The sequence below is a fragment of the Triturus cristatus genome, chromosome 2_1 (genome assembly GCF_964204655.1).
Source record: "Triturus cristatus chromosome 2_1, aTriCri1.1, whole genome shotgun sequence".
NCBI classification, from domain to species: domain Eukaryota; kingdom Metazoa; phylum Chordata; class Amphibia; order Caudata; family Salamandridae; genus Triturus; species Triturus cristatus.
Genome location: NC_140581.1, coordinates 627,573,118 through 627,588,872, shown reverse-complemented (window position 1 = coordinate 627,588,872; position 15,755 = coordinate 627,573,118). Strand labels below are relative to the sequence as shown.

At 44.9% G+C, this 15,755-nt stretch overlaps 1 protein-coding gene across 1 annotated transcript in view; it reads left to right on the top strand.

The window, feature by feature from the left end:
• The window catches only part of SLCO4C1 (solute carrier organic anion transporter family member 4C1), a 499,215-nt gene that overhangs the window by 146,977 nt on the left and 336,483 nt on the right, over positions 1–15,755 (top strand). Inside the window, exon 4 of the mRNA XM_085632555.1 lies at positions 2,625–2,721. Within this exon, the coding sequence (XP_085488681.1) occupies positions 2,625–2,721 (97 nt within the window). The remainder of the gene's footprint in view (positions 1–2,624; positions 2,722–15,755) is intronic.

Sequence of the window (15,755 nt, the reverse complement as noted above, 5' to 3'; positions counted from 1 at the left end):
TGCCTGGAGACATGCGGGCACTAAAGGCGAGGACAGCATTGCTCTTGCAAGCAGGGAGCTTCATTTTCAGCAGCTCCCAGTGTGTGAGAGTAATGCCTTCTCCTGCAGGAGGTAGGGAGCTGGGTGAGACATTGGGGGTCTTGAGGCTACCTTCGCCATTCCCAACATATACACTGGGTGCCCTGGGTGGGACAAGGACACCCAGGGAGATGTGGCTGTGCCTTGGAGGAAGAGGTCTCTGAGGCCAAAATTGGCCCTGGGAGGGGCCCCCCTCCCAATTTTCCTTAATAGTATGCAAAGGTATTTTCCCACATTGATGGACAGCTTAACAAAAGGGCCTTGAACGAATTTGCAGCCAATTTTGGTGACCCGTTATTGAAGCAGAGGCATACGAGGACATCTCCACCAGAAGTACCCCTAGTTGGTGGAGATTCACATCTTTGAAGTCGTACCCTCTTCTCTTGACAAGGATTCAAGTTATCACAGATTTGCGAATGAAGACACTCGAGGAACATTCACATTGCTGAAATTACATGCACACAAGGTCACTGGAAACATTCCAGTGGTCCTTTATGCAGCTGTAGTGCAGAATATGCACAAGACATTTACCCAGTGAGATAGCACTTACTACTGAACCAGATGAAAGTACTTCAGTTGGGTAGACGTTTTTGGGAAAACTTGGGACTCTTCGGGGAACAAATGAGGTACCAGTCTAGCCCTGGTGCACATTTCATAGAAATAAAACCTCAACGGGAAGCACTTACAAATATAAACATGGCAGGTGCCTCAGTAGTAGCTCCACTTCAGTAAAGCACAAATGTTCATAACTTCTTGGGCTTGGTGAAGGTACATCAAAAGTGTTTCCACTCGTATTTCACATTGGAAAACAATTTGAAATCCTTAATGGAGGTGAATTCATCATTGATCCAATGGAGCACAATTTGATCTGTGACTGTGAGGAGTGGTTTCTTTCTTGTTGCCTCCTGGTGATAGCAGAGTCCATGGACCCTAAGTATGCAAATGCCCAAAATCTATAGTGCTACTTACACACCCACTCACAGACCCACACTATTACTCACAGACCCACACAGGCACTAACACACCCACTCAGACACTCACATAGGCCCTCACACACCCACTCACAGAGGCACACAGGCACCCACAAATCCACTCACAGACACACAAAGCACTGACACACCCATTCACACACACTCATACTGGTACTCACACACCCACTCACACACTCACACAAGTACTCACAGACCCACACATCCACTCACACACCCACTCTCACAGAAAAAAACAAAAGTTACAGGGACATTAGAGTTAGGAGATAGATTTTTTTTTAAACTTAGAAATCACTGAAAAAAACAAAGGTTACAGGGATGTTATAGTTATGCTCAGTTTTCTCTCATACAAAACCATTGAAGTTCAGCAGTTTTAGTTACCTGAGCTAACTATATCTTACACCCCCACAATGCACTGCTCATGACCTCACATATTACATATAAAATCAATCAGTGACATCACTCGTGATATCTCAAATGACATCTTTGATGAAATCATTCACAGACACACTTACACATCTACTCATACCCCCTTCCAACCTCTCATATGTCTGCTCACACACTCATACAACCACTCACATACCCATTCACTGACCCATTCAACGACACATACACACCCACTAACAGCCAAATCACCCATCATTACAGATACTCATCCACCCATACAGCAACTCACACACCTACTCACTCACCCATATGGCCACTCACACTAGCATTCACTCACCCATAGAGCCACTCACAGAGCAACTCATTCACTAACACAGCCACTCACAACCACTCACTCACCCAGCAAGCCTCTCACACTAGTACTCAGTTACCCAAACAGCTACTCGCACAGCCACTCACTTACACATATAACTACTCACACATCCATTTACTAATCCAGCTAACCACTTAAATACCCATTCACACATTCATACAAGCAGTCACACACCCACTCACTCACCTGTCCAGCCAATTGCACTGTCCCTGTGCACACCCTCCTTTTATATTTTAATGGCCACAGGACCCCAGGACCTGGCCCACCTGGGGGGCTATAATTTAAACAAGGGCAGGAGACCGTGCTTGTTTTTGCCTGGGATTCACGACTCCATCGCCATTACTAAGAAAACATTTTTTAAGTGCTTTTTTGCTGTGGTGGGGTTCCCATTTTTCCAAGCATTTCCTGTGTGAATAGGTCCCTAAACATAATTATGCCACTTGATGCAGTGTAGAAATACCCTGTTCTATGACTAAAGTTTCTTGAAGTTGACTGTTGCTACCTAAATATTTGAACTTGGTCAGCTATCTTTTATGTTAATGTGACTAAAGCAATGCCAATTTTTATGGAGGTGTACTGTGCTTAGCATACTCTGTTCTGTAGCTTATGTGTGTCTGTATTAAATACAAAATAAATTGAATTAAAAAAGCAATCTTAAACCGTATAATGTTAATAATTTCCAGATACTGGATCAATTTTAAGAATTACTTATGTGTGTACAAATGAATGGCCAAAACAAAATGCACTATTTGTGAGTGGGAAAATATGGTTAAACATTGTTCATTTCTTCTTCACAGGAATCGGTTATGGAATGTCAGTAGTGGGCCCTGCTATTGGCTATGTGTTAGGTGGACAGTTACTTAACCTTTATATTGATTTTGATCGAGTTAAGAGGTAAGTCCTGCTCTTGCTCTTTGTGTGCCAATTAGTATTTTAAATCGAATGATATTTTTTGCATGTCTGTTTTTAATAACTTTACCCAAATCTTGCCCACACAATAGTAAAAGGTTTGAGAGTTTTTCTTAAAGTTTAAAAAGCTTCACTTAAACAATGCAGCAAGGTACAGAAGAAATAATAAAATCTCTGTAACAAGCAAAGATGATGCCAATGTCAACAATGGAATAAGATATAAAACGACTAACATGAATATTGACCATATGAAATGAAAGCTTTTGTGAGTTTTATTATTAAGAAAGGAGCTGTGATAAAAACTAGAAAAAGATAAATGAAAGGGAATGAGAGTACAAGAGTTAGAGTGTGAAGATCAGGAATGAAAAAATAAAAATGTATGTTGTAATATCACTAAAGAATAGAGAAATATGGGTAAATCAAGTAAATAATATAAAAATATGGAGGTCCGAGAAGTTCAAGGTGGTTGAAAATACATAGCAGTAACAGAAGATACACATAGATCCTTTTCGGAAACAGTATTCAAATGGGTATTTGTTGGAAGTCAAGATGTTCCCCTATTGACCGCAACGTCTAATCTATGATGATAACATACTGCATACCACCATGCTTTAAAAGAAATATTTGAGGAACATTTCAATTTAATCATTATCTGCTGAAAGGCAGTGGCCAATAAAAGGTCAAACAATTTATCCGGAAATAGGGTTATATCATTGGGTTCAACTAGGCTGCCTCGAACAATACATTTTTGGGTTGAGCACAAGATCTACAGATGGTAGACATAACTGGAGTTAGTTTCATAAGCAACACGGGAGTAACATATAGTCTATTATGTACGAAAAATAAAGTCTGTTTAGTATTGGATGTTTTAGAGGTTTTATATATTTTTAGCTAGAGTTTGTCCCATACAAGTTGTCTGCCAGGTAACATCAAAGTCCATCTCCCATTAAAGTATAATGATAGATTATGAACTTAGCAAAGGAGGAGTGGAGATAATTCTTTATATGAGGGAGGCATTAGGAAATCAGTTTGAAACCTGAAACAACCAAAAGTGAGTAGCAGAAGAGACTGGAGAGCTATCAAAAAAACATAGAGCATCTAATATAAGTTGACAAGAGGTGAGAACCTAGATTTAAATGACTTAGGGAAATGAAAGCGTGACTGAAACCGAGGAAAGGAAAGAGGATCATCATCCTGAAGAAGATCCAGAAGCCCCTTCAAGGTTTTCAGTAAATCTGTCTGTTATGAAATTTAATAAACTTGTGTACCACTGGGGGATCTGCTGAAAATTCACATTAGACAAAGAGTTTGAAGGAGTGTATGATGATGATGATGACAGGCATGTTTAAACACTGATTGATTAATTATCAAGGGTTTTAAGTAAAAAAAAGAAACAATTTCAGAAAAAGAGAAGGGCACATGTAATGATTCATCAATGTGAAGCCTTAATAAGGAAAAAGCAGAAGTGCTCTGTCATAACCATAAATAAGCTTGACAAAGACAGAAGGCTTTATGATATTGAGGAAAATCAGGAAAATGAACCCCTCTCTCCCTTTTAGAATATTTTTATTTGGTCAACGAAATACAGGAGCTTTGTCCCTTCCATAAAAAGGTAGCAATAAGTGAGTCATGCTTCTTGAAATGAAGGAAGGTGATTCTTACCGGAATTATGGAATGACATAGAGAATAATTGATGAAATCATCACCCTAATAGCATCTAAATGACTCCACCAGGCTTAGAATAACGGATTCCAACTAGACAGTAAGGATTCAGATACAGGCAAGGCTTCTTTTACATTATTTGTGAACTGTCTCCATGATGGAATTAGTAAACCAAAGACCCAAATATTTGATTTTAGAAGAACACCAGGTAAAGCCCTAAGATTCAAAAGATTGCCCAGGACAATATTAGTTTAAAGTAAGGACTTCAGTCTTCTCAAAATTTATTTTATATCTGGAGACAGATGAGAATTGGGGAAATTAATTCAATAGAGCTTGTAATGAAATATCAGGATTCGATATAAAAAGCTGAATGTCATCAGCATAAGCTTCTAATTTCAAATGATGATTCCCACTTTGAAAGCCCAAAATTAGCAAATTATTCTGGACTTGAGATAGTACCAAATGGCTGTATTGATTCAGATGCAGGCCTTATAACACCTACTCAGAGAGCATCTTGGCTCAGGCTGTCAAAGACTGACCAACCAGAAGAGGCTGCTATAGGGCTGCTTTAGGTAACTTCAGGATAGCAAGTTCTAAAACAACTTTCCTGCAATAGTTATATTAAATTCGACCTTGGCAAGTTGTTGGAGTTATTGTAATTGTTATTTTGATACTTCAAATGAAATTGCTAGGTAGCTCCCAGGCAAAGATAGGATTTATTAAGTTTAATAAAGCCTTCCCATATTAGCCTATGGAGCTAGCAGTACTATACCAAGGAAAAACAACTTTGCCTTATTTTCCCTACCAAGGCATATAAAACATATTTTATATTGTCCCTACATTTTATAACATTGTGGAGGAGTGTGGCTCAATGGTTAGAGCGGCAGACCCTGAAGCAGAGTTCTGGCCAGGGACCAGGGTTCAATTCCTGCCTCGGCGGGGCTCAGGCTCAATTTCCTCGGACCTGTCTATTCTCGCCTCGGTGCCTATTCTAATCACGGGCCCCACGCTGCAACTCTGGGCAATAGCTTGCTTAGCCTCCACACCGACCCCAACAGTGCTAAGGATGCCTGCCTTCACCCTGGGGGTGCCCAGGAGTGGACACTTCAAAGGGAAAGCCAGGAGGGGTTCCACAGCGGTATGAGTATCAGTGCCAGGAAACCGCAAAGGCGTCACTGCAAGGTGGCCGTCTGGTGACAGTGCGCTCTATAAGTACCTTGACATTTACATTTATTTACATTTACCATTGAGACATCTAGGGCAGAACTCAGGGGTGACTTACATGTAATAAAATGTAGTTTTGGCCATTGAAAGTAATTTTAATTCAAAGTTGAATTTGCACACAATTTTATTTTAAAACCAGCCTGCAAGGCAGGTCTGGTTTACAATGATGTCAGGCACCACAGCAGTGCACACTTAGGTGCATTACATCCACTGGGGTCTCTAAACCTACATGCCCTACCCCATACTAGGGACTTGCAAATAGGCTATCTTGGCCAATTAGAATTATACCAATTGCCATATAACTTTAGAGGACAGAGCATAAGCCCTGGTCCTGGTTGGCAGAGCCCAGGGTACTTTCAGAGTCAGAAACCTCCAGTATCAGTCAGAAAATTGGGCTTGGCAAAAAGTATGACTTTCATATGGGGTCACTAAGTCTCCATGAATCACTCAAAACTTCCTAGGACATGACTGAGGAGGAACACTGATCACAGTGCATGTCCCCGCATCACCAGAAGGATCCCACTGCACCGCCCCATCCTCCCAGAGCCCCAAAGTAATTCCTGCAGTATGAAAGAAAAGATGAGGTGCAGAGTTCCGTCCTTAGGTGGCCATTTATGGTGGTGGCTGTTAGACCTCACATCTTTTTGCCTGTATTCCCCTGACGTTTTGCTTCTGAACTCCTGTTTTTTACTATGTGCTGAACTTTGTTGTTGCGGGTTTTAGGACTCTAGGCACTTTACCACTGCTGACAAGTGCTAAAGTGCATGTGCTCTGCGTCAACGATGTAATCGCATTTGGTTTCTCCATGGTTAGCATATTTGATTTATTAACAAGTCCCTAGTACAGTGCACTGCATGTGTCCAGGGCCTGTGAATCAAATGCTACTAGTGGGGCAACAGCACAGATTATGCTACCTACATGAGTAGCCCTTCAAACATGTCTCTGGCCTACCGCTGCAGGGTCTGTGTGTATAGTTTTAAACTGCCATGTCGACCTGGCAAGTTTACCTACTTGCCAGAACCAAACCTTGCATTTATATATGTAAGGTACCCCTAAGGCAGACCCTACGCAGCCCCATGGGCAGGGTGCAGTGTATTTAAAAGGTAGGACATGTGCTTTAAAGTTTTACATGTCCTGGTAGTGAAAAACTGCTAAATGCATTTTTCACTCAAGCACGGCCTATCTCTCCCATAGGTTAGCATTGGAAATGCTTTGTATCACTTTACAAGTGTAACTTCCAATTAGTGAAGTTTGTTTTTAAATTGCAGGTCTGAAAAGGCAACTTTTAGAAAGTTGGCGTTTTCTTAATTCAAACATTCTGTGCCTCTGCCTATCCCCAAAATACATGTCTGGGTTGGATGACTGTTGGGCTTTGTGAATTTACTCTAGTCGGTCACACACAAAGCGAGCTGAGGTGTGCCCTGCAAATCCTGATGGCCCATCACCAGGCTGATGGGTCTTCCCTAGCTGGAGTGGTAGGAGGTGTTGACACTTGCACCTGAATAGGGCTGTTCCTGTTCCCTCACAAAGAGCTGCATACCCTTCTGTAGTGTGTCTGGAGCAAGGGCCAGGAAGGGCAGTGTCTTGTGCACTACAAAAACCGTTCTTTGAGGTCTCCCTACTTCAAAGACTAAAATGGGTATAAGTACTGGACCGCTGACATTGTATACTCAGAACGCTTCAGAACTGAAGACATTTTGCCAGAAAGAAGAGCTGTTGGGCTGCTAGAAGGGACTGCCACTTTGTTGCTTGCTTTGCTGTGTTGGCGAGCTGCTTCTTGCCTGGGAGTGAGAGGACTGGAATTTACTCTCTGCATCCTGCTTCCTTAGGTTCTGCAAGGGCTTGACTGAGCTTGCCTCCTGTTGCTGAAGTCTCAGGGTCATCAACGTTTTCATCTGCATCTTGCTACCAGCACCTGGGCTCCTCTTCCGTGAGTCCAAGTGGTGCCAAATCCAGTACTGGGCCATTGGAGGTAAAGTTGGTGCTGCAACCAGGAAATTGACATACCGACTCCAATGTATGAGTTCAGAACTGGCGAATCCCTGCAAATGCATCGCCGCTGCCTACACCAAATCCATTGTCCCCGCTCACCTAGCGTGTGTAGCATCAACCGTGACTTATAGCGTAGCCCTGACTTTGCCACAGCACCTCCGAAGAACCATCACTGTGTGAGTCTTAAGCACTGCTTCACTGAAGCCTGCGCTGCGGCAACTAATGATGAGTGGAATGCTGAATAAATCACACATTCTCCCCCAGTCAAGAGATCTGGGTTAAATCCATTGTTCTTTTGCTCACTAAGCCACCCAACAACATTGGACCCAGCCATATGCAAATCAGTCTTGACCCTGCTCCTCATGGGAACAGACCAGCCCGAACTGCCAAGCCAGGTCCGTAAACAAGCATGCTGGGGCCGTGTTTGGTGTATATCACCCTTCATCAGTCAGTCTAGCTTGAATCCAGTGGCTCAGTAAGCAAGGGACCCACACCTGGGCATACCCATCCCAGTTAGGGCAAAAAGTGATGCGGCAGCAAATGATGGACGAAATACTGAATAAATCAAACATTCTTGCCCATACAAGAGATCTGGGTTTAATCCATCGTTTGTTTGCACACTAAGCCACCCCAGGCTGTAATCACCCCTCTGACTGTGACGCATCCTTGGCCCTGCGTGGCTTTCGGCCGACGCAGTGCCTTAAGCACAGCAGTTTGACTTGACGCAGTAGAATCGACGCATTGTGCTGTTTTATTTTGTTTTTTAAAAAATATTTTTTTATTAGCATTTTAGGAACTTACATTGTTCAATTTACATACATCAGACATCTGCATATATCCCATACAGTCTGTTTACATTTTTAAACATTGTTACATCAGGTTCATATTCGTTCAAATATGCCAACTTGTTTCCTAAAACAAAGGATAACTATGCAATTCCCCAATTACCACTATCCCTCCCCATCCCAACTTCATATTTAACCACAACTCTTCAGCGTCACTTCCTTTATTGTCTAATTCAGTACAGTGCATCATTATTCATCTTGTGGGGGATTGCGTATAGGGGATGTTATCGTCGCTGTTTGTAGGTCCTTTGTATCTGCTAGCATGGCCACCCTACCTGCAAATCGTCCTCCAATGTCTCATCTCGTCTCACTCTCCTCATTCTTACCGCCTCTGCCGTTGCCCATTTGCCCATATCTTTCAACCAAGACTCAATTTTCAGGGGATTAGTACCCATCCATGATATAGCAATTTGTCGTTTGGCCAATGTTAACCCAAGCATTACAAATTTCCTACTCCGTTTCTTTTTCTTGGGAGCAGGAAGGAGACCCAGTAATACATCCCGTATACCTATGTGTACAGACCATCCCGTTGCCTCCTTTATTTTCTCCATTATCGAGGTCCAATACTGAGATAGCATCTAGCATATCCATACCATATGGATAAAATCCGAGTCAGCGGCTCCACATCTGGGGCATCTATCAGATCTTGTCGGAAATATCCTATTAAGTGTTCTTTGGGAGAGGTATGCTTGGTGTACAAATTTATACTGGACTAGTTTAAACGTAACATTCAAATGTATAGCTTTGACCCCTTTGTGTACCTTAATCTAGTCTTTTTTGGATAGGGGTTCACCAAGTGTCTCCTCCCATCTAGCTTGAACCGGTAGGGATGTAACTGTCAGATCTTCTCGCAACTCCCTATACAAATGAATAATGAAATGTCTCCCCTTTGCCACATACAGCATAACCTGCAACACCCTGGTTACCGCAGGTTCCTCTGGGACGGAAGTCCAAATCTCTCTGGTGACTTGATTAATCTTCCCATATTGGAGAAATTGTCCTGTCTCCAGCTCGAACATTGACTCCGTATCTTCCCTAGTAATAAATCATTTATTGTGGAAGAGATCCCCCATCATCAGGCACCCACCCTTCTTTCATCTTCGGACCGACATTGATGCCTCTAGTTTGACAAATGGTTGTACCACCCATAGGGGCATGTCTGGGGCATAAGGGGCGTGTGTCACAACTTTTTTAACTACCCACTCCTACATCCGTGCTACATTCCGGACTATGTATGGGACAGACCGTGGGGTGCTCGCCCACAGCATCAATAGTGCTGATAGTGAGTGTCCTCCATATGTGCTGGCCAGTAATCTTTTCTCCCAGTTTTCACCCCCGTCCAACCAGTGTATTGCATGTTGAAGCTGGGACGCCATGTAATATAATTCCAAGTGTGGGACTTCAAATCCATCTGTATGCCATGTTCTTTGCAATGTCTCAAGACTCACTCTGTTCCTTTTGGGTCCCCATAATAATTCTATTAGTAATGTGTTCAGGGTCTTAAAAAAGTGCGCCGGTACTTCGTATAGGGAGTGTTGTGAAGCATACAGACATCGAGGAAGTATTATCATTTTAATAATTGCAATTTTGCCCATGAGGGGGAGCGGCAACTTTTGCCAGAGGTGAATTGATCCTTTTATACCTTCGATCTCCTGCCCTATATTGACCTCCAAATATCTCACAGGGTCCTTTACTAGTCTGATTCCCTGATATTTAGGGTCAGAATCCACCCATGGGAGCCCCGCCTCCTGAAGTGCCATCCTTGGTGGTTGTGCCAGACATCCCACCGGTAGCAACCTGGACTTATTGGGGTTAGTTTTCAGGCCTGAAACCTCCCCAAATTTGTACAGTTCATCCAGTATTTTCGGGACTGCCTGGGTTGGTTGACACAAATATACTGTAGTGTCATCTGCATACATGGAAACCTCATGATTTGTGTCTCCTAATTGTATCCCCCATACCTTCAAGCACCATCATAGGGTCTACGCCAGTGGCTACATAGCCGCCACGATCAATAAAGGCGACAAGGGACAACCCTGTCTGGTACCTCTTTGTAGTTCAAATACTCGGGATATCAGTCCCCCTTGGCGCAGCCTAGCTCGTGGGGCCGTATAAATTAGTTTGAGCCAACTTAAGAACTTTGGACCCAGTCCCATTGCCCTCAATGTTGCCCAGACATACCCCCAGTCCACAGACTTAAACGCTTGTTCGATATCAAGCAATGGACCCACATGTTCCTCCTGCTCAATCCTAGGGGAGTGCCACACCAAAGCCAATATCCTGAGATTATTTGCAGTGCTACATTTGGGGATAAATCCTGATTGATTGGGGTGGATCAAGAAAGACATATGAAAAGGCATTGTGCAATCACTCCTCTCAAAATTTTCATATCGATATTAAGAAGTGAGATCGGTCTATATGACTTTGCCAACTGAGGGTCCCCATCGGGTTTGGGGATCATGATGACCATAGCCTCCCTCATACTATCTGGCAGGATCCGTTGTTGCAGAGCTTCCTTGTATACCTCCAAGAGGTGGTCAACCAAAAGGGGAGCATATATTGATAACATTCTGATGGTAGACCGTCAGAACCTGGACTTTTGGCGGGTTTCAATCTTTGAACTGCACTCAGGATTTCCTCTCTAGTGATTGTGTCTTCTAGTTCATCTCCCGCCTCAACAGGCATGGCAGTTCCACCGTCGAAGGAATTAATTTATTCTCTCCAGTGGGGGAGAGACCCCAGAGACACATACCTTTTCCATATCTGCAGTTAGCACCTCTAATATTGCTGCCTGATTGTAAACTGTGTTCCCTTGTGGATCCTGCATTTGCACCATGAAGATGTAAGTTTATCGCTTTTCAACAGTTTCGCAAGCAACGCTCCCGATCTGTCCCCCTCCATGTGGAGCCGCTGTTTATATGCCACTCAGTTTTATTTACCTAGTCGCTGAAGGGCTCCATCAGGACCCTACGGGCCTCACTCCACTCCACTATAGATTGGGGATGTGCATAAAGCATAGACTCTAGTCTCTGTAATTCTCTTTCCTGTAGTTTCACATCCCATTCCAACTGCGGTCTCACTCCATAGGAAGTTTTAATACACAGGCCCCTCACCACCACCTTCATCGCCTTCCATTCCGTAGCCCTTCTGGCCACCGTCCCCCAGTTTTCCCTAAAATAATTAGTAAATCCCTATTGTCTTGGCAAATGATGGGTCTTATAATGCCTCCACCCGCAACCTCCATGTCGGTATTGCCGGTCCTGGGCATCTCAAATCCAGTGTAAGTCGCCCTGAGGAAGGATTCAAAATATATCTGGGTAGATATGATATGTCTTGAACTTCCAGGAATGTCTTATCAGTTAAAAAACACTGATCTATTCGACTATTTGTGTTTGAAGTGGGCGTATAACAGGAAAAAGCCCTCCCCAAGGGATTTCTACGTCTCCAAACATCTCTGAACCCCAATATTCCCCATCAAGCACACAGTTGTCACCCATCAGAATCACTTTGTCTCCTAGGTATAGGGTCGCTGCTGCAACCACAGCTGGAAAGAAAACCGGACAGTCTGAGTTAGGGGCATACACATTAATAATACAAATCTCTTGCCTGTCCAACCTTCCCTGCAAGACCACATACCGACCCTCCGGGTCTACAGCATGGCGCTAGTGCTGGAACAGCACTCCAGGGGCCCCCCAAATGAGAGCCCCCCGAGTGAACCCAGAATAGGACGTCGCATAGACCTGCCCCTACATCTTCGTTTTATACATGATATTGTATCCCCCATACATGAGTTTCCTGCAAACATGCAACGACAATCGTATACCGCTTTAAATAAGACAACACAAGTCTCCGCTTATTTAACATTGCCAATCCCCGCACATTCCATGTAATTAGCTTAATCAAGGAGGGAACCACAGTTGCTATAACAGTAACTTCTTTTCACTTGTCCATTGTTCCCACAACCAATTTCTCCTAAAGGGTGACGCTGATATTATTAAGCCATTAATAGAGTTAAAGCCCCTCCCCCTTCCTTGAAAACCTTCACCAATCAAACCCCCCATTCTAACCCCCACCCCTTGGGCAGTGGTGCGATCCCCAGTCTCCCTTGACAAGGTGTCAGGAGCCGCTTCCCCCGCCCCATACCAAACCACCCAATTTCTACCAATAGAATGGCCAGCCAGTTAGTACAAACAATAACACTCTCAACAACACCGGCTGGCATCGTACAATATAACTTTGAAATTTTGAATTTAAAGTGGTTCGCCAGTGGTAAGGCCACTGTCGAGGTGCGAGAAATAATTCTCCAGCTCCTCGTACATGCCTTAACCTCCAAAAGGGGCGTGTCCACCCCGCCAGCAGTAAACATATGGCATGATAAAACTTCCCTTTGTATCTGAACCCCTTCTCAATAAAGCCCACATGACCTATCTGTGACTATGAGAGGTCCTTTTTGCTCTCCGCTGACCCTTCTGGATACAATCATTTGGAGGTCCGTTGGGGGCACCGGCTGATCCTGTGTAGAGGTATCAGACTTAGATGAGGGATCCGCCATACACAGAGTTCCGTCTGAGCCCACCCGGACCCGGCCTGAGGTAACCGCCGAGGTCCGCTGTGTCTTGGTGATCATGCTGCCCTGAGAGTCCTGACGTTCAGTGGGCATTGCCTGGACTGATCCCTGGAAATCTCTGCCTCTCTGAAGGCCCTGCCCCCCCCAGACCATCCAACCAGTCCACTGCCTCGGCTGCCGATAGAAAAAAGAATGCTCTTCCGTTGTGTTCAATTCTCAGCTTAGCAGGGAACAATAGACTGTATTTGAATCTATCGTTCCGCAAACTCCTTTTAACCGCTAGGAATGTTCGTCGTTGGTCTGGCACACGTTGCGTGTAGTTCGGGAAATGGCAATCTGGTGCCCCTCGTAAGAAGGCGCATCTTTCTGTCTGGTGGCCTGCAATACCACGTCCCTATTCCGAAAGTTGAAGAAGCATGCAATTATGGCTCGCAGGGTGCACCAGGCCGCGGAGGAGGGACCAGTGCCCTGTGCGCTCTCTCTATATTAAAAAACTTCGACAGTCTTTTAGGAGCCAGGGTTTTATCTATCCAATCCTCCAAGAACAGTTCCGCCGAGGGTCCTTCCGCTCTCTCCGGAAACCCCACGAATCTCAGATTATTCCTCTGAGATCGTCCCTCCTGATCTTCCACCCTGTCATCTAGAGCAATCACCCGCTTTGAGAAATCCACAACCGCCTCTTTCAGTTTCTTAACTTCCGTCTGAAGGGCCTTGATAGTTTGTTCATTTGCAGTGACCCTGCCAGTCACTTTCCGTAGATCACATCTCAATAGATTGACGTCCATGGCCACTGCGTCGATTTTGTTAAAAATGTTGTTCCTGGTAGAGTGTATGGCAGCCATGATGTCCACCAGCGATGGGTCTGGAGCCGCCGATTGCCCGGCCTCCTCTCCCTGCATCCCCACATCGTTGCTGTGTTTCGGTTGCTCCAGTGGGCATGGTTGCGCATAGTTAGAGATTTTGTTTTTTTGTACTTGGTTGCCTTGCCCCTTGATCATGGTGAAGCTCTGGTTATCTTACCGGTAACCACTCCAGACGAGGGAAACGCGCCTCCCTCCTCCTCCAAATTCGGCCCCCCTCTGCCTTCCTGTGGTTCATGTAGCCCAGTTGGGCCCACCGACAGATCCTACGTTTCAGCTTTACAGTTCAGTTTTTTCTTCTGAGTTATTAAGTGAACACAGTACTTGCACCGGAACAGGGTGCCACTTGTAATGCAAGAATTCCGGTTCTCAGTTCAATGAGTAAAATATGGAGTTCCCAGACTGTCTGTACAGGGGATGCCAATCTGGGTCTTGCTCTGACTGCCCCTATCGGTACCTTCCTCCGTGTACAGAGTTTATTAAATATCTTACACACAGGATCTTATTGAGTGGGACTCCTGTTTATTCCCTTAATGGTCCAGGGATCGTCTGACCTTTATGCTGAGCCCACAGGCACCATCTTATCAGCTGCATGGGCCATGGGTTGCCACTCCTGTATTGTTATCCAAGGCTGTTTCCTATTTTTCACCGTGCCCACGTTATCAACAGCAGCCCCCATGGGTCTTATGTACCTTCTTGTTGCAGGCCGTACTGTGCAGCTCTTATCGGCGCCTACAATCACCCTCACGGGCCCTCTGTGCAGTCAGCCCAAAGGTGCCACGTAGTTAACCCAGGTCCCAGTCTTCCCAGCGAGCCAGACACCTCCAGGGCATTCAGAGGGTCATCGTGCTGCTGCTCCTCACTATGCATGCAGTACTTGTGCCTTCCAGCTGTGTTTGGGGGCTTCTTCCTTCTCTCAGGCACGGAAACTCCCATCCCTGTACTCTCGTGTCACCTGCAATTGCTTGTGTCGCTGCTACCCGTCGCCCTCTCGTTTTTGCCGGCCACACCACACCGCATGGGCCCGCACCTCCTGCAATTAATCACGCACACCCAGGAGACCTCCCCAGGACAGCTGGTTTGTAGAGCTCCACGGCTCAGCTCCTCGCCTCCAAGATGGCGCCCCACACGGAGCCAGGTCGAAGTTCGTCGTTCTCTGCGCACATCCGTATTTAAAAAAAAAATGCTCCTAAGTTTCTCCAGACACTCAGCCGTGCTCCGGGATGCCAATTGCGGGGTTGGTGTCTATTTACGCATCGTGCTATTAACATCGACACATACTCAACATTTCGCCGCCTTCAAGAACCGACCCTCGCACCAGCAACTGACACATCACCTACTTCAATGACCTTGCACCACCTTAAGGCACTGTCGCATCACCTGCATCCACGCCGCCTCACCTCCTCTGCACCACTCATCAGCTCTGATTTCTGACGCATCCAAGGTACTGTAAGTGGGTCTGCATGACTCCTTTAGCCAGCCCGTAATCCATTGCGATCAGACTGAACGTTTGGAGTCAAGCATGACCAGATGACCCCAGTTGGAGCTTTTGGCTTCTAAGCACTGCATTTTGATTTCGTCTTTAAAAATTTATATTTTGACCTGTTCATGTTGAATTTTTGTCATTTTGTTCTTGTTTTACTCAGATAAATACTGGTTATTGTTCTAAACTGGTATGGAGTACTTTTGTGGTGTTTTCACTGTGTTACTGTATGTTTGTCTGTGTGTGTGTATGTGCACAAATACTTTACACATAGCCTCTTTAGTTTAGCCTGACTGCTGTGTGGCAATCTACCAGAGGGTGAGCACAGGTAAACGTTTATGCCCCGAATATGATGTCGGACGGACCTGAGTCCGTCCCACATCATT